This window comes from Grampus griseus (assembly GCF_964374135.1).
Source record: "Grampus griseus genome assembly, chromosome: 2".
In the NCBI taxonomy this organism is placed as follows: Eukaryota; Metazoa; Chordata; class Mammalia; order Artiodactyla; family Delphinidae; genus Grampus; species Grampus griseus.
Window position 1 is genome coordinate 107,083,506 of NC_139018.1, and position 19,607 is coordinate 107,103,112.

The 19,607-nt window shown below is 50.0% G+C and overlaps 1 protein-coding gene across 6 annotated transcripts in view; it reads right to left on the minus strand.

Annotated features, from left to right (window-relative positions):
• Nucleotides 1-19,607, minus strand: part of DAPK2 (death associated protein kinase 2) — a 119,059-nt gene that overhangs the window by 16,400 nt on the left and 83,052 nt on the right. For all 6 annotated transcript variants that reach the window (XR_014296302.1, XM_082647387.1, XM_082647386.1 and 3 more), the window contains 4 exons: nt 9,328-9,457; nt 3,809-3,857; nt 3,066-3,092; nt 63-215 (listed from right to left, as the gene is read on the minus strand). Coding sequence is in view for 5 of the 6 variants with exons in the window: in XM_082647387.1 (XP_082503513.1) it covers nt 63-215; nt 3,066-3,092; nt 3,809-3,857; nt 9,328-9,457 (359 nt within the window). In the remaining variant the exon portion in view is untranslated. The remainder of the gene's footprint in view (nt 1-62; nt 216-3,065; nt 3,093-3,808; nt 3,858-9,327; nt 9,458-19,607) is intronic.

Below are 19,607 nucleotides of genomic sequence, written 5' to 3' on the forward strand. Positions count from 1 at the left end.
TGGGAGAGGTGGCAGGAGAGGGTCAGTACCTGAGAAGCCAGTGCCCTCCTCTGTTCTCTTACCGGGTCTCTTTAACCAGAAGCTTCCGAATGAAGTCCTTGGCCAGCTCGCTGGTCTGGCTGAAGAACTCCTCATCAAAGTTGTAACTCACTGCTGTGATATTTGCCAGTGTTTCCTGCTTTGTGTCTCCCAGAAAAGGGGATGCTCCACTGAGGCTGGGCACACAGAGAGGACACACATGACTGTGGGAAAGTAGATGCAAGTGGGGGTGACAGACTCCAGGAACCCTGACTCGTACTGCTGCGTGGGCATGGGAAGCTCCCCGCAACCCTGCTGCCCCCTCTGGGGGGCGGGGGGACCAGTCAGCAACTCTTCAAATGAGTCCAATTGAATACACTTTATGGAGCTCCTGTGACAGAGAGAAGTACCTGTGATAGAGAGAAACCGTGTCTTCAAGGGACTCGAAAGGGGAGGGGAGACAAATACAGAGACCTGGTTCTTCATAATCTCCAGCAGAGCACAGAATAAAACAGAAGGCCAGAAAAAGGGCTGTGGGAGCACAGGACAGAGGGGAGGCCCAGAGCAGGCTTCATGGGAGAGCTGACATTTGCATCAGTTGTGTCCTGAAGAATGAAGAGGTTGTCAGCAGTCACAGAAGGAGCTGGAGGGTCTTCTAGGCTAAGGGAGCAGCTTGAGCAAAGCCTGAGAGGTGTGGCAATAGATGGGCCGTTAGGGACTGGAAGGGTGAGTGATGTTCCCCAGCAGGGTCTGTGGGGAATGCGTTGTTCCAGTAGTGACTCCTGAATCTACTGTCTCCTGACTCATGATCCAGATGTGCCATTGTCCCAGAGGTCCCTGTGCCCTACCCTAACCCTCCACGTGCTCCCTGCCTCGATTAATGACGTCACTTCCTGAACGTACCCAAGCTAGAAACACAGCATCTTTGACTCTTCCTCACCATAGAGGAATAGAATGGTTCCCTCACCATTTCTATTGGTTCCATTTCCTAAATATCTCTTAAAGGTCATCCCTATCTCCACTGACACTTTCTTGGGATAGTGAAAGCAAGGTACCCTGGAAAAAAAATCTGATATTTCAATCCTGGATATGAATCCCAGCTCTGCCACTCATGTATGAACCTAGGAGAGTTACTCACCCTCCCTGAGCTGCAGTTTCCTCAACTGTAACCTGAAGAAAAGAGAAGTCTCCACCTCACATGACTGTTGTGAATAAGTATATATAAAATGTTGAAGAATGACTATATAGAGACTGTTCCGTGCAGTCCTGGCCCATACTAAGAACTCTGGGATCGACGGTCATTATTATTGTCATTGTTAGCACACAAAGAACCCTCTATGACTCCCTGTTTTCTATAGAATCACATCTGAACTCCTGAGCAAGGCATCGGAAGTTGGTCCACACGCTCCATATATTTCACCACACTTGCCAAGCTCACCGCTCCCTTCCTCGGCTGGGACAGCCCTTCCTTCCCTTTCCACCAGGAGAATTCATCTCATTCCTTCCAGCCCAGTTCAAATCAATCTCTTGCTCTTCTCTGTCTCCCCCTCCCCCTCTCCCATTAAACCTTCTGCAGTCCCAGCAAACCAGTGGCTCTCCCATCTGTGTCTCACAAAGCCATGTTCATACCTAAAGGATAACCTTGGTCCCACTGGGTAAGAGTGCGCTGTCCGGTGTCTCCCACACACACAGGGAGCTCCAGGCAAGCAGGACAGATTCTCCTTCAGGTAGTATCCTGAGTGCCTGGCACAGTGCCCACCATGGAGCAGGCAGCCAATAACCTGTACGGAATTCAATGAGCTACAAGAAGATTGTGGGCCCTGGAGACACTGGAATTCCATACTCTTTTAATATGGAAACCAGAGTTCTGAAGATATCAAGGTGTCAAGAGTCAACATCTGAATATTCTGGCTCTAGTCTGGAACTATACAGCAATGCAGCAAATTCTCTCTCTCTGCAAATTCCTCCTTCAGATTCCTCCAGGGCTTTTAAAAAATACTGATGCCTAGACCCCGCTCCTAGCGATTCTGATTTCATAGATCTGGAGTGTGGCCTGGGCCACAGTAGATATTGAAAGGTCTGACGTGCAGCCAGGGTTGAGACCCGCTGCTGCAGCTCGGGGGACAGGATAGGCGGGGTGGGGGGTGGCGGGAGGTGTCTACCACATCGCACAGAGCTCCCAGTCCAAGGGGAGCCAGAGGGATGCTTTACAGGGATGCTGAGAGAGTTGAGTGCTGGTGCCCCATCCTTCATCCCCTCTGGCTGTGGGCTGCCTCTTACCCAGAGTGCCATAAAAATACCATTTTCCAGGAGTGCTGTGAGAGGAAACAGTTGGGAAGTACTGATGAACGCCAAGTAATCAGCCGAGTCTGTGTCTGAGCAGTGCCGGGAAGTTTGCACGTCGGCTTATTTAACCCTCACAACACACCCACGGCAGGAAGTTTATGATTCCTACTTTTCTGATGAGAAAAACAGGCCCAGAGATTCAGTCTCTGCCCCAGGCCACAGAGATGGAAAGTGACAGGTCCACTACCGGATGCGGGAAATCTCTGCTTAAGCACTTAATACTTCAGTGGCAGGAAAGAGAGACTCTGGGGAAAAGGGAAGAGAGAGAATGTGAGAGGAAAAGGGATCTTGAGAAAGGCAGGGGAAAGGCAGAGAAAGAAGAGGCAGGGTCAGGAAGGGCATGGCAGCTTGAGGGCCGTCCCAAGGCTTCGGAGTGAAAACTGACATTTTCACAGGAAACCTGGGTCCGGGTGAGGCTGAGCGGTGGACCCCCGACCACAGGAGGGATGCAGACACAGTCTGTGCAGGATGGAGGGCTGCAGGCTGCTCTCCTGGGTTCCTGCCCAACCCCAAGCCCAGGGTCAAATGTATGAAATGGAGCTGAGAGCACTCAGCCTCAGGTTTGCTGTGTGGCTCTAACACATCTGGTCGCGGTGGGCACACGGGAAATGTCAGTCTGTCTGTCTGCCTGCCCCCTCTCATCCCTCCAGCTCCCCCCTGGACCTGAGCTGGGTCAGAGCCCCGGGATCGGGGATACTCACAGGATGTAGGTGATGACGCCGATGCTCCTGTAAAACAAAGAACCGTCGCGTCAGGGCTGCGTGGCTGTCATCCCAGACCAGCAAGGGACTCCCCACGCGGTCCTGAGGGCCCTTTCACGGCAGCCCCTGGATGCCATCTCAAGTCCCACGCCCCTCCCCACCCCACTCTTCAGCAGCAGCCTGGGACTTCTTTGGAGTCATCAAGCCCTGGACGTTGAGTCCAAGGACCCAGGTTCAAGATCAGGTACTCCTGCACACGCAGGCTGCGATGATCACCTCTGAGCCTCTTTCTCCTCTTAAAATGAGGATCATGAGAACTACCTCACAGGACCACTGGGAGGATTTTAGAAAACCACGTGATCAAGCTGCTTAGCCAACTGTAGAGCGTGGCTCCCGTGAAATGAGCCCCATCTGTGCAGAGAAGCCATCATCGCGGTATCCCCCGGCCCAGCACAGCACCTAGAACATGAGGTTCCCGGTAATCACCTGGCTGACTGGCGGAATGAGCTACCGTCACTATCATCTTTATCGTGGCTGCAGCAGGCCTCAGGTGAGCCTGCACCTCCAGCCTCACCTCTCCCCTCGTTCTCTGCCTCGGCCGTGTGCTAACTGGCTGCACGTCCAGCACACCCAGAAGAGCCAGGGGCTCTGAAAGGTCAGTGTGAAGGAAGAGGTTTTCACGGTCAAGGGGGATGTCAGCCAGAGCCGGGGTCTGGGCCACCTGGGCGGCCTGTACAACTTACCACATGTCAGCCTCCAGGCCCAGGGGCTCATAGTTCACAATTTCTGGAGCTGAAAGAAGCCATGTTGAAGAGTCAGCAGGGGTATGAAAATGAGAAGAGAGGATTGTAAGGAATTTGAGGGAATCTGGTGCCAAATGTTTCCATCCTGAACCCTCACTAAGGAGAATCAGAGAGGCCGATGGGGTTAATCTGGCTCTAAGGATTCTGAGGAAGGGAGCTGCCTTTTATCCTGAAGGTGAGGAAGATGGGACAAAGGGACTCCTGGAAAAGGAAGAGGAGGGTGGGGAGAGGAAGATGCGGGAGGGGACCATGGGGCCTAGAACAAAGCCTGCTTGAGGACTCTCCGCTGGAAACCAGTCAGGTCAGCGCTGGAAGGCGATGGAGGAGAAGAGGAGGCAGAGAGGGAATCCACGCTCCTCTGAGTCTGTCTGAAAGAGGGCAAGTCCCACCTGAGGAGCAGGAGGACGTTCTGGTGGCCACTGAGGTGATGAGCCTGTGGTGCCCGAGGGGCATCCAGAGGAAGGTGTCCAGGAACGGGCTGGGTATTGGAGGTGGGGGTGGGGTGGACCAGAGCCATCACACAGGTGGAAACAGGAGCCGTGCGAATGCTGCCACGACCAGGAGAAAGTGCAGAGCCTGGTGATCAAGCCCATAAGCCCTGGGAAGCAAGTGTTGAATTTCACACTCACTGCAGTGCCCAGAGAGTTCTGAGTGTGGGCAGTGGAGATAAGGGTGCAGATGACTCTTTAAAAAAGCTTAGTGATGAGGGGCTGCCCTGGTGGCACAGTGGTTGAGAGTCCGCCTGCCGATGCAGGGCACATGGGTTCGTGGCCCGGTCCGGGAAGATCCCACATGCCGCGGAGCGGCTGGGCCCGTGAGCCATGGCCGCTGAGCCTGCGCGTCCGGAGCCTGTGCTCCGCGGCGGGAGAGGCCACAACAGTGAGAGGCCTGCGTACCGCAAAAAAAAAAAAAAAAAAAGCCTTGGTGATGAAATAGAGAAGAGAGGATGATAACTAGAGAAGGGAGAAGGATTGAGACTTTTTAACCACGAATGGAAAAAGGTGGGGAGTGGGAAAGGCTAAGTCTGTTCCCCTAGAATAATATCAAAACCTCTGCATCTATTGGATGTGCCCCCATCCCACCCTCCCAGATGCAGGGAACCACTCTCCTGGCTTATTTTTCAGCTTCCTAAAAATGATGCCATACTGCATGTGATCTCCTGTCACTTGACTTTTTTTCCCCACTCAACATGATGCTTCTAGCGTTCATTGAATGTTCATCCATGGTTTTTCATCTTCACTGCTATATAATAGTCCATTGTGTGAATATAGATCATCTTCTAGTCATTCTCTTGGTGATCATTTGGATGGTTTCCACTTCTTTTATTATTTTATTATATTATTATCTTTTATTGGAAAAATATTGCTAGGAACTTTTTTGTACCTGTCTCCTGAGACACACATGAAAGACTTTCTCTAGGACAGTGATATTCAAAGTGCAGTCTGCAGGCAAACAGTCTGCAGACTGTCACTGGTCCTGACAAGATATGTACAGAAATTGACAGTAAGCATTTAGAGACTTGCATAGCAATTTGACATTGCTGTGACACTCAAACTGTGATCACTTTTCTAGGAATTTATTTTTATTGTATCTTACTGAACGAGCAGTCCAGGATAGACTTTTTTTTTTTTTTCCAGTGGTTCACCATAGAGAGTTTGAGGAGCACAGCTCACTTTCTAGTGCTCATCTGCTCGATATCCATACACACTCATTTCTGTCCTTCAGGTGCTTTTGTTTGTCCATTTTCATCTGTGCTTTTCATCTTCTTTCTTGTCTTTTTTTTTTAATTGCTTTTTGTTAGTTTTCTTATTCTTTTTTTCCCCAGCTTCTGCTTTTGTAATGGCTACCCCTGAGACTTTACTATGAATATCAAACAAATTCTAACATAAATCAGTATTTTGACCCTCCTCTAACAATACAAGAAACTTAGAACACTAATTTCGAGTACTCTGTCCTAGCTAACGTTATTTTCTTCAGTTTCTGGTTCTTCTTTTCAGTCCTACAATTAAAGCTTCATCATTAGCATCATCGTTATCATCCTCTAGGAAAGAAAATAATTATATTTGCCTAATGTTTTACTGATTTCTTTGCTCCTATTACTTCTTGCATTGAGAACTCCCTTCAGAGTCATTTTCCTTAATTCAGAAGTACATCTTTTGGAAGTTCCACTAATGAAGGTCTGCTGGAGGTTAACTGTTTTGTCTTTTTTGTTGTTGTTCTTTTTTGTTTTTGCTTTTTTTCTGAATCTCTTACCTTCATTCTTGAAATATAATTTCTCCACAATTATGGGGTTTTTATTTTTCCTCAGCTCTTTGGAGATTATATTCTATTGGACATTGGTTTCCATTGTTGTTTTGAGAAGTATGCTGTCAGTCCAGTTATTGGTTTTTGTTTGTTAATTTTTGTCTTTTGTAGGTAACCTGTCTTTTCTCTCTGGCTGATTTTTAAGATCGTCTCTTTGTATCTGGTGCCCTATACTTTAACTATAATGTGTCTAGGTATAGATTTTTTTTTTCTGATTGATATACATTGTCCTTTCTGTATCTGGGGATGCATGATTTTACATTAGATCTGAAAATTCTCAGCCGTTCTATTCAGATATTGCTCCTGTATTGTCTTTATTCCCTCATCCGGGAATCCAAATAGACCTATGTTAGGCTTCTTATTTTAAACTTATTCCACTTATCGTCTCTTTAATATTTCTATATCTTTGTCACTCTGTGGTATTCTAGCTGATTTTTTCCAGCTCAGTCTTCCAATTCTTTAATTCTCTCCTCAGCTGTGTATAATCTGCTGTTTGCCCCATCCACTGAGTTTTAAATTTCAACGAGTATATATTGAATTTCTTAAAGTTCTATCTGGTTCTTTTAAAAATCTGCCCGGTCATTTTTGAATCTCTTGTTGCCTGCTCATTCTTGTGAGTCTACCTGTTATTTCTATATACATTCCACTTATTTTATAGTCAACATCTGATAATTTTAATATCCTACATCATTGAACATCTAAATCTCGCTAGTCTCTGATAAATGCTGATATGTATACTTGCCTTTAGGAGAGGTCCTCCTATTGAGTATTCTTGTTGCTCACAGCTCCAGCTCTACGTTCATTTCGCTCGATTTTCAAGGTAGGACAGGTGATGCTGAAGGAGTTACTTCACTTAAAGATTTATGTTACTTCCTATGAGTCCAGAATTGCATGAAAAATAATATTTTTCTCAAGAATCCAGTTTTGTAGTGAGAGGACCTTTTGGAAGACCTGGTCCACCACACTCCCAGAAGCTGACACTTTTTAACCCTGGTCTCAGGTTAAAATTTCAAAAGAATGGTGGGAATAGGGAAGAGTGGTTATAACCTGTGTTCAGGGATCTTGGGAAAAGTAAGTCATCATAATTTGGTCGGGGGCTTAGAGAAACCACCCTATATATCTGTAAGGTGCAAATAAGACCTGGGCTGGAGCTGTGTCACACTGGCTCACAAGAGTCAACTGTGTGCATCTTTGCCCAGCTCTGAATTCAGTGACAACATGTTGGTAGGTTGAAATTGGCAGATGCTATCCAACCTAATTAGAGTTGTATTCTGTTTTGTTTTGAGACCTGGTTGTTAGACATTTACCAGTATACCACTGGGAAAAACCCTCCACGGTCTGGCTCCGCCCATCAATATCCCACTGACACTGCCAGCCCGTGTGAACCCTTTGATCCATCTAGAGTGGACAGTGAATGGTCCCTGATAAATGCATTCATTCTGGCCCTTCACCCCTGCTGCGGTACCTCTGAACCCAGGACGTGAACCTCCTCTGCTCTGGTTCCTTCCCGACGCCCCTTAGATCCTCCCACATGCACAGAGACAGCACTTTATCCATCACTGACTCAAGGTCAGGGCTGATCCCACTGACCTTGTGGGAGTGGATATCTTGTCTGAACAGTCTTTCAGAGCTGTCTATATCACTCCCCTTACACTTAACCACATCCTGTCTCGTGTCACCTCTTCCATGACTGCCCTGAATTTCCAGTTGAACCATTTATTATCATTCAACACTTGGTATGAACTTAAATAAACATGCATTTTTACCACATATGTGAATGGCCGGCAGCAACTGCTATCCTGGACAAAGTTTGAGACTAGACACCTGCACCCCAGGTTCAAGTTGGCCCTGCCACCAGCTCACTGTGTGACCCTGGGTGTGCCAGTCTGAGTGTGGCTTCTTACCATCACTGTGTCCCCAGTACCTAATATCTGTCGTATAGTAGGTGGAGAATAACCATTGGTTGACCTTAAGTAAAATCCCCTAGCTCTCCAAGTCCACATTTAAACTAGATCAGGTGACCTGAAAACATCCTTTCAGCGCTCTTATTTGATGGTTTGATGTCTTGTTTCCAAAACTAAATTGAACACTCCTTGAGGGCAAGGTCTTCTTATAGAGGACAACGTGGTCTAATGGAAAAAGCACAGGCTTTGATGTTGGATGTATCTGTTTTTGAATCTCTGCTCTACCACCTACCGGTTGTTTTGCCTTAAACAAGGCACTTGATGGAGAAGATATTTTAAATCTGCTTCATTAGATCCTATAGGATTAATTTGGACAATGCCTGTAGAGCACCAGGCATAGTGCTTCGCACACAGCAAGGTTTCCCTGCCCGGGGGTCTGTGGGGCCTCTGCAGTTTCATTCCACAGTGGCTGCAGAGCTGCTATGTGTGGCCTGAAAATCTATCAGGGTGGATGTTCTGACGCATCCCGTCTTCCTTTTTGATTAGACTGTGATCAGAAGTTTGAGCCCCCAGGCTTTGAGGAGACCATTCCCTCCCTCCATCTCTAAGACCACTCCAACTCCCAAAGCAGAGAGGTGTTGGTTCTGAACTTTCATTCCTTTCCCCTCTGCAAAACTGTTTCTTTATGACCATCCCCCCTCCCCCCCGACCTGTGGTGCAAGTCCCACCAGGCCTGGGCCAAGGCTGAGAGACACAGAGGGAAGACAGAGCCGCCAGGGCTCTGCCGGGGCTGGGCCTCCTGTGCGTGAATGAAGGCCAGGCACACAGGAGAGGCGAGCAGCTGAATCTGGCATCTGGCAGAAGATTTCCCTTCTCTTTTTCAGGAAATCAAAAGCTACTCCAGAAAAGGTTGAGTTTATGGGAATGCAAGAGGGCGAGGTAATTTTAAATGTTCATAATCTCTTCTAAGAGCAGGCAGTGGAGCCAGCTCTGGGAGGATTTAACTCTGCAAAGGCCTCTAGCCCCACCTGGCCTCTCACTGCCCCACTGGGCGCTCAAAGCCAGCACCTGGACCCTCATCCAGAGGCCAGTGAGACACTTCCTTCCCTACCCATTAGATTTCTAGGGAGTTTCCAAGGCATCATCTCTCAGCCCATAGGCCACAGCTCCAGACGCAGGGTTTACTACTGGGATTTCTCTACCTCCTGATCCCAGATTCTCAGTTGGGAGAGAAACAGGCCTAAAACTCACCAACAAATTCTGGCGTCCCAAAAATGTTCTTAAATTCAACTCCATCTTCTATTTCATGAGCCAGGCCAAAGTCAATCAGCTTGATGTGTGGAATGGGAATATTCTTGTCCAACAACATAATGTTTTCTGGCTGGAGAACAAAAAAAGAGAAGAAAAGGGATAAAAGAAAAGATGGTAATTAAAGCCCTATTTTATGTTTTTGCTTTGGTCTTGGGGTGGGGTTTGGTGTTCTTTTTTGGGACACCAAAACAGCATAAACACTTTCTTGTTTTTGTGTCCTCAGTCTTCTCCTGTGAACTCAAAACCAGCCACAACGCCAAGGGCAAGGCTTGGGTTTTACCAAACCTGCTGCTGACAGCAGAACCAGACTCTGGCTTTAATCCTGTTTCTGTCTCTGAACGGCAGATCCCTTTAATGCAGTGCCTCTGTTTCCCCATCTGTCAAATGGGGCCAGGGAGATACTTGCAGCATTTCCTGTAAACAAAACCATTGCCTTTCTGGGTGTATGTGGGTGGGGAGGGGCACTGCAACGTAGCCTCACTTTACACATGGCTTATTGACCTCCATCTTCCTGACCACCTCTTTCCCCTGGCCGGTCAGCTTCCTGTGGACAACACTCCCCTCCTGTAGACTAACGGTGTGGCTCACACTTCTCTATGTGTTTAACTAACATTGGCCCTCGGTGGGACACAGGAAAAAAACACCTAATTTCCAGGGAAAATACCAGCTGCCCAGACTATTCCCAGCCCAGTAAAACAGCTGCCAGATCTTGGGCTTCCCTGGTGGCGCAGTGGTTGAGAGTCCGCCTGCCGATGCAGGGGACACGGGTTCGTGCCCCGGTCCGGGAAGATCCCATATGCCACGGAGCGGCTGGGCCCGTGAGCCATGGCCGCTGAGCCTGCGCGTCCGGAGCCTGTGCTCCGCAACGGGAGAAGCCACAACAGTGAGATGCCCGCGTACCGCAAAAAAAACCCCCCAAAAAAACAGCTGCCAGATCTAACACAACAGTGGGGGGTGGTGTGTGTACGTAGGGGGACAGCCCTGCCCTGGCCTCACTCAGCCCAGGCTCCCAGTGAGGCTAGAACAGGATCCTGAGCCTAGCCTTCTCACTCCCACCCAACCACGCGGAGCACTCAGAGGGTGAGCAGTCCCTCTGATTCATCTTCTTCCCTGCTTCACCTCGCCAGGACCGTCCTAGATCCCATTCGAAATGGAATGCCTTGAAAACACGCATCTACACAAAAACTGGTACACAAATGTTCACAGCAGCATATTCATAATAGTCCCAAAGTGGAAGCAACACAAATGTCCATCAACTGATGAGTAGGTAAACAAAATGTGGTATATCCAGACAGCAGAATACTATTCAGCCATAAAAAGGAATGAAGGCGGAGAAAAAAATAAAAAGGAATGACGTACTGATACATGCCACACCATGGATGAACCTTGAAAACATGGTGCTAAGTGAAAGGTCAGTCGCCCAAAACCGCAGATTATACGACTGCATTTATATAAGATATCCAGAATAAGCAAATCCACAGAAACAGAGTAGAGGAGGAGTTGCCTAGGACTAGGGGATTGCGGAGTGACTGCTAATAGGTACGGGGTTTCTTTCGGGGGTGATGAAAATGTTTTAAAATTGATTGCAGTGTTAGTTGTGCAACTTTGTAAATTGTAGACTTCAAATGGGTGAATTACATGCTAGGTGACATATAAATCTCAATAGAGCGGTTTTAAATCAATAGATAAGTAAATAAATAAGTGTTTAAGAAAACTGAATGTCCCTGTTTCTCGAAGTACTGGAGAATTTCCCACCTTGCACTTTTGCTCTCATCATCTGCTCTACCTGGAAAGCCTCTGCTCAATCTCGGCCCACTGAAATCCTAGCCAGGCTTCAAAGTCTAACTCAGTCCACCTCTTCCTTGAAACCTTTCCTCAGCAGCACTGAGCCTTCTCCCCCCATCCACAGACGTGAACCCTCCCTCCCCCGGGGCCCCTTCATGCTCATTGGAACCTTTCTGCTATGACAGCTGTCACACTCTCTCTTGTCCGACAGTCCTCGATGTCTGTCCTCCATGCTCTACTGTACCCTCGGCTGGAGGGAGGATTCAGGTCTTTGCATCTCCGCCCCCCGCAGCGCAGAGCTCAGAGGGGGGCAGGTGGAGGGTGGCCCTAAAAGTTGGCTGAACTGATTCCAAATCTGCTTTGAAGACAGCCCAGGTGTCCCCATCCCGAACTTCTCGGCTCCCTGGTCTCTGTGACCTCACTTCACAGTGGCTGGAAACTTTCACTCAAGTGAGTTGGATGAGGAATCCCTCCTTTTTTTTTCCTTTTTTTTTAAAAAAAAATATAATATGTTTCATTTTGCATTTTAAAAGTGTGTTTATTCTTTTCCCCCTCTGGAGATTTCTCTCAACTTATTTTGAAACTGTGTCAAAGTCCTTTCCCAAGGCAGGGCAGTTCCTTACACTCTGCAGAAAGGAGAGTGAGGGCAGGGGGAGGTCAGGACACAGGATGCAGGCTTGGGGCCCCCTCCAGTGCCCTGACCCGGCCCTCCGGTGGCTGCCCAGGGACCCCAAGCATCCTGGCACCCCATGTGGTGAGCTGAACCCTCCCTGCTGCCCACCATCTCCTGAGCAGGGGGCTTCTCCTCCCTCCATTCCACCACGTTCCTCAGCCACCTTTTGGGAACTTCTCTCTTCCTGGAAATGGCCCTGAGGCTTCTCCCTGGGGCTGAGGGGCCCGGTCCGGGTCCTCCTGACCACCACCCAAAACCCGCTGAACAGGGCTGGAAGCCGCAGTGGACAGAGGCAGACACACTAGCCCTGGTGGTCCCCAGGACTGGGGGGCAGTAGGGATGGGGGGCAGGGACCCCACAGGAAGGAAGGAGGAACAATTGGAGAAAGGATTCTCCCAGACATTCCTGGAGAATCCCTGGGAGAATCCCAGGAGATTCTCCCTAAGAAGTGAGAAGTAAGTCAGAAAGAGAACGACAAATATCGTATGCTAACACATATATATGGAATTTAAGAAAAAAAAATGTCATCAAGAACCTAGGGGTAAGACAGGAATAAAGACACAGACCTACTAGAGAATGGACTTGAGGATATGGGGAGGGGGAAGGGTAAGCTGTGACAAAGCGAGAGAGAGGCATGGACATATATACACTAGCAAACATAAGGTAGATAGCTAGTGGGAAGCAGCCGCATAGCACAGGGAAATCAACTCGGTGCTTTGTGACCACCTAGAGGGGTGGGATAGGGAGGGTGGGAGGGAGGGAGACGCAAGAAGGAAGAGATATGAAAACATATGTATATGTATAACTGATTCACTTTGTTATAAAGCAGAAACTAACACACCATTGTAAAGCAATTATACTCCAATAAAGATGTAAAAAAAAAAAAAGAAGTGAGAAGCGTCCTTGCCTCGCATCCTCTCACCTCGGTGGCCCACAGTCCAGGGGAAACAGCCTCTCCACTGGCTTGTGAGAACCTCCGTACAAGGCCATGTTTTCTCACCTGAGTCCCATCTGTCCCCTGCCCCACCCCAAGAACCTATCACACAGCAGGTGACTGCTCCCCTGCGTGGGACACTCTCCCTGCACTGTCCCTACCCCCAACCTGGCTAATTCACATTCACATTTCAGCAAAAATAGTACCTCCTCCAGAGAGCCTCCCCCTGCTGCCCACACCCGCCACTTCCCCAGTTCCCATCAAACCCTGCACCTCCCTTATTTCAGTGCTTTTCCCACTGCCTCGAGTTTGTCAGTTTACTGACCTGTCTGCCCCACTGGGCTAAGAGCTTCCCGAGGGTTTAACTCCTATCAACTACCCAAAGGTTAGCATAGAGCCTGACATCCACCAGGTGCTCGGTAAATGTTCCCCGAGTGAAGACAGGCGCCATTTAGTAAATCCCTACAATGTGCAGGTCCAGTGCTAACCAGGCACATGACATACTTTATACCTCATTGACCCTCTCACTACCTTATACGGTGGGTGTTTATCATTCCTCTTTCTTAGGAAAAGAAACCAAAACTGAAAAAATACTGATTCATGGACCAGGGAGTTTAACCTCTTTCTGTCCGACTCCAAAGCCTGTGCTCCTAACCACTAGACTAAATGTTCCCCTTCCCTGCTTCTCAAGGGTCCTGGGAATCTATCCCAGGAAGAAGTGGGAATGCAGCTTGGGCCTAGCAGCCTGGGGCAAGCTCACACCCTGGCTCAGGCACAGCTATTTTCCTGCCCCGACACCTGTTTCCCATCCCAGGATGCTTTTCTTCCTGTGATGCTTTCACCCTGGTGAGCAGCCCCACGCCCCGCCCTTGGCCTGGCCCTCGTGCTGTGTCCAGAGACTCAGAAAGGAGCGTCAGGACCTCCTGGGCTGAACCCCCTCATTTCAGTGAGAAAACAGAGGTCCTGTCAAAGAGAGTCCCAAGATAGGTCTGCATAAAGCGATGGGGGTCTAGGGGTTTCAGGCTGGGAGGTGGGGCCCCCCAAGAATGCTCTGCTAGGTGGTGGAGACCTGCGTCCTTGTCCCCACCTCACTCACTTCTCACAAATTGGATCATTTGGACCAGATGCACCTTCACCTCAGACCAGTCCTGACTGGGAGTACACAGAGGTCACAGGCTCCCCGCCACCAATGCTTCCTACTTCCTGCCCAGGCTACCAAGGAGATTCTAGGCTGGCCAGGGGACCTGGACCCCATATCTGCAGCTTCTCCGACTTTCAGTAAGGCTTCCTTCTTGCTGTCCCAATCTCCAGTAATAATCTGATGAGGCGAGGAAGCAAGGTAGGGACTGACACTTACTGCACCTCTACCAAGGCAGGCATTGCACTAGTGCTCTATGTCATCCTTGCAGCCACCCTGAGTGGTAGGTACTATTATCAACCCCATCCCACAGATGAGGAAACAGAGGCTTAGAATGATAAAACATGCACCCAAGGTCCAACAGCTCATAATGGCAGAGTCAGGATGAGCTTCCCGGGAAGTCCTGCTCCTGCTCTCTCCACCACAGCACCCTATTTGGTTAAATATCTTCAGTGGTCCTACTGACCACCAGACAAACTCCAAATGCCCTGCCTGATATTTGAGGCATCTGAGGCTCTGCACTTTCCAGCCTCACTGCCCATCACCTGTCCCATATCCCCTCAGGATGAGCATTACCAGGCCCAGGACGACATCTCTATTCCATCCTTTACTCTGGCTCTTCCTCTTGCCTAGAATGCCCTTCCTACTCTTCCTCACACTTTCAGAGCCTATCCCCTATCTCTGCCCCCTTTTATTCCCTTGCTTTTCAATGAAGCAGCCCTTGACCTTGTGCTCTAACCCCCTCAGAACCGAACATGCTTACGAGTGAGTGGCCCTAGTTGCAGGCTGTCTCTCGTATCATGATGCAGCTTTCCTGGGTGGTAGCCTCCTTGGGAAAAATTTCAATCAGTTTTAAGGTTCCTGGCATCCCCTATGGTGTCCTGCATCCTGCACGTTTCATAACAATTCGCTGATGTGAACTGAAGGAATTGGGGGCTAGTGGCTCTTCCCTTTCTGCGCCATGGAGGCCCTCGACCACTAGGGGCGCCCGAGAGCACACCTCCCCACAGCGCTGGTATAGGGCTGGATCAAGAGGGAAAAGGGACTCAGGGAGGGTCTGAAGGGTGGTCTGAGACCAAGAGTTTGGTCTAAGCTTCTTCGCTTCCCCGCTCCCCAAACAGGGTAGGGTGGTGGAAAAGAGCCCAGGCCTGGGTATTGGAAAATTCCAATTTCAACTCCACCACCCAAGGCTGTGTGAGCTTAAGCAGGCTACTTCCTCTCTCTGGGCCTCTGTCTCCCAACTTCAAAATAGACCCTGGATGATAGCCAAAGCCTCTTCAAGCTCTAGGCCCTGTAGCTGCCAGGTGGTACATCCTCCAAGCTGGCTGGGCCAATTCCCACCCCTCTGGGCCCCAAGGCAGGACCACAAAGCCTCAGGTCTCCTGGTTCCAGGGCAGGAAAGAAGAGCAGACTGCCAAGCCAGGCTGCCCTTGGGATAGTGCGAGCCCATCCACACTCCCTCACTCCTGTCATTCTCCTCCAGCTTTATTTACTTCAACCAAATACTTCACCCACACACCTGACGTCACCTCCAAAGCACAGCTGGAGGAAGGGATCACATTTCCATAGATGCTGCCACTGCCGAGCCCTGGGCCCATGGCATAGCCACCAGGAGGTGAAATTTTCCCCACCTGTTAAAATAAAGCCACCAACTCAGCCCATCAGGCAGACAGCTGTGGGCCAATGTGCCCTTCAGCAGCCCAGTGGATCTGGCCTGAGGCACCTACTATGGTCATCTGGAAGCTGACCCTCCAGGGGGGAGCCTTGTGGGGTGATCCCTACTGGCCTGGTACAGCATGTCTAAGAGCCCCTGCAGGGTGAAGGCAGCCTCAGGGGATCTATGAAATGAGGTGCCAAAGACCAGTGCTTAGAGTCAGGCCTGGGTTCAGATTCCACCTCTACCTCTCACAGTGAAACCTGGGCAAAGTCATTGGACCTCCTGGAGCCTTGGTTTCCCCATCTGCAAAATGGGAACACCTACCAAGGCATACAGTGTCCTGAGGATTCAGGGAGATTGTCCATGTAAGGAGCGGTGCCCAAGGAGATTTCAGAGCAGGGTGGCTATGTTTGCTCTCTCCTTTCAGGGATGCAGCAGTGACAACAGTCATCCCCGGGAACTTTACTGAAACCCTGCTGAATCTGAAGAACCTGCCCTTCGCAGACCTGCCTCCTCCCCCACTCATCTTCTGCTTGCCTTCCCCCATCCCGTTTCCCCCCCCCCCAGACTCACAATGTTGGGGCTGCAAGGGACCTCAGAGACCGTTTAGTTCCTTCATGCTGCAGAGCTGCCCAGAGAGGTCAAGAAACTGCCAAGGATACCAAGCAAAGAGCAGAGCCCAAGTCTGCTGAACCTCGGCCCAGTGCCCTCTCCAGGTGCCTGCACGGCCTGCCCATCACCAGGTGAGGCTGCCCAGCTCAGCAGAGCTGGAGCCCAGCCAGGCCTGTGCTGTGGGGACAAGGAAGCTGTCTAGGAACCTTCCCTGGAAATGTCAAGCACAGTCCCAGGTTATTCAGCAAGTGCTGGGCAACCTGAGAAAGCAGGGCCGCATGCTGCCAGGGCTCTGTGGGCAGGTTTCCATGGTGCTGAAGCAAATTCTCCCCACCCCACCCCCAGCACACTGTAGATGAGACCACAGGCAGCCCTTCCCCACCAGGCTCCAGTGTACCCCGGGCCCAACGTTCACCTTCATCAACATTCAAGGCCCTCCCACCTCTGGACAGCACACCCTCTGCTGCATGCCAGTGGACCTTCATCACCCCCACCCCAACCTGCAGTTCACTCTGCTGGAATGCCTTCCTGACAGGCTTCCTCCCCTCTCACCACCCAGCTCCAGCACTTCCCCACTGGAACATCTTCTGTGACCCCCTCCCCGTCAATACACACAGCTAGTTGTTTCTACCCAAGGGCCGGCAAGGTACATGGACATAACCTCTGGCAGAGAACCAACTGCACTACAACTACTCCCTTCCATGTCCTCTCCCCACTAACCTGAGGCCCCACAGGGGAGGACAGGGGCTTTGCCTCTCTTTTCCATCCCTCGCACCCAAGAGGGGCTGCAATGTAGCAGATGCTCAGGAATGGTTTACCAGGTAAAGGAATGAAAGAATCGGCGCAGTCATGTGTGTCTCTTGCACAACCTGCTTTTAGGGAGTCAACATAGACAATGACTAAGAGCCTTAGAACCTGGGTTCGAATACCAGTTTTGCCATTTACCAGCAGTCTGACACCAGGCAAGTTACTTAACCTCTCTCGGCCTCAGGCTTCTCACTTGTAAATTAGGGGTAACAATAAAACCTACCTCAAGAGGGTTACTAAGAGGATAAAACAAGGCATATAAAGTGGCCTGTAGCCGTTGTCATCATCTCTGTGCTTATTTTCCTGATCTTGCCGCTCCTCTCCAGAGGTCTTTATCATCTGCCTATTGAGCTCTTACCCATCTTTCCAGGCCCAGTCAAAATGCTATCTTCTCCAGGAAGCATCATCTGAATACCCAGCCCAGCCCTCCTTCTTTCTCCCAGCTCCACACTCGTGCAGCAATCTTGACCTGCAGCACCAAGCACTGCCAAGATCTTTATGTGTTAGTCTTGCCTCCCCCACTAGACTGCACACTTGCTGAGGGCAGGGCCTGCTCTTCCTGTGTTTCCAAAGGCACCCAATCTGAAGTTTCACGCATAACAAAACCTACAGCACTTAGTTTACGAAGCGTTTACACACCTCTTATTTGATTCTCACTCTCTGAGGTAGGTACCGTCATCACCCCATTTTACAGATGAAGAAGTCAAGGCTCAGAGAGGTTAAACGCTTGCCCAAGATGCCTGTGTGCTCTCTCCTCTCCCATGTTGCCTCGCTTCCTCTAGCTGATGTAAGGGTGCCCACTTAGATCACCCCAGCAGGCTGGCAAAGTTGGCATTTCCATCTCAGCTCTGGTAACTCACCAGCTTGCTGGTCCAGCTCCATGTTTTTCTTTCTTTCTTTTTTTTAACTGATACGTTCCTCTTTTTTTTTTTTTTTTTTGGGCTGCATCAGGTCTTAGTTGTGGCACATGGGATCTTTGTTGCAGTGCGCAAGCTCCAGAATGCTTGGGCTCTTCGTTGTGGCGTGGGTTTCTCTCTAGTTTCAGCGCTCTGTAGTTGTGGCGCGCCAGCTCCAGAGCACGTGGGCTCTGTAGTTTGCGGCATGCAGGCTCTCTAGTTGAGGCGCGCAGGCTTAGTTGCCCCGCGGCATGTGGATTCTTAGTTCCCTGGCCAGGGATCGAACCCTTGTAACCTGCATTGGAAGGTGGATTCTTAACCACTGGACCAGCAGGGAAGTCCCTCCAGCTCCATGTTTTTCCTAGAAAACGCACATCTTAGGGAAGGGCCCCAACCCAGTTGCACTGGATTTGTTAAACCACAGCTTCCGGACATTCACTCACGGCCTGCTTCTCTATGGGAGGCTGCTGCATGGTTCTAGAAGCCCTGCCTGGTAAAGTCAGAGAAAAACCACTACCTACTGTCTCTGTGCTCTTATTGGGTAGAGGGAGGGAAATAAAAATTCACTTTCAAGGTCATTCTAGGACCACTGGCTTTCAGCCTTGGGCCAATCAGCAATGCTGGCTCTCTGGTCTGTGCCACACGACAACCAGCATTTGCCTTGGGCTCTCCCCACACATCACCTTATTCCTCACAGCCGCCAAGCTGTGGATGGTCGGAGCCTCCATTTAACCAATGAGGAACCTGGGCCTGAATCCAGGCACTCTGAGCCCCAAGCTGTGCTTTGGGGCCCATCTGAGCTAGTTACCCATTGGAATCCCCTGGGGACTGTGTTAAAAATACCAAAGCAATTAAATCAACCCACCAGGAGTGAGGCTCCAGAATTGGTTTTCTAAAGCAGGTTCTGCAAGAAAGTCAAAATCATCTAGTGCCCAGTGTTTGGGGAACCAGCACTAAAGAGGGCCCTCTCATTGGACAGACTTGGTTTTTTTAAATAAATAAACTTATTTATTTATTTGTTTATTTATTTTTGGCTGAGTTGGGTCTTTGTTGCTACGCACGGGTTTTCTCCAGTTGCAGTGAGTGGGGGCTACTCTTCATTGCGGTGCGTGGGCTTCTCATTGTGGTGGCTTCTCTTGTTGCGGAGCACGGGCTCTAGGCATGCGGGCTTCAGTAGTTGTGGCACGTGGGCTCAGTAGTTGTGGCACATGGGCTCAGTAGTTGTGGCGCACGGGCTTAGCTGCTCCGCAGCACGTGGGATCTTCCCGGACCAGGGCTCGAACCTGTGTCCCCTGCATCGGCAGGTGGATCCTTAACCACTGTGCCACCAGGGAAGTCCCCAGACTTGGGTTGAACCTTGCTTCTGCCCCAGGCTAGCTGTGTGACCTCGGCAAGTCATTCACCTCTCTGATCCTTGGCCCCTCATCTGCGAAACGGGAATGTTAATATGGTAAGGGGTTCTGAGGAGGCACAAGAAAACCTAGGAGCCCCTGAGCAACCTCCCCTTTCTATAAAATGGCCACGACCATGGAACCTCCCTCCCTCATAGGGTCGTCATGTGGATAAAAGGAGTAAACGCATGCAGAGCACTCAGAGAAGAGCCTGCACATTTACTACAGCCTCAGTAAATGCTGGCTGCCATTCTTATCGTTACACCACTGCTGCCACCACCACAGCTGGCCTGCAGGTAGCACTGTCCTGTTTACAAAATGCTTTCA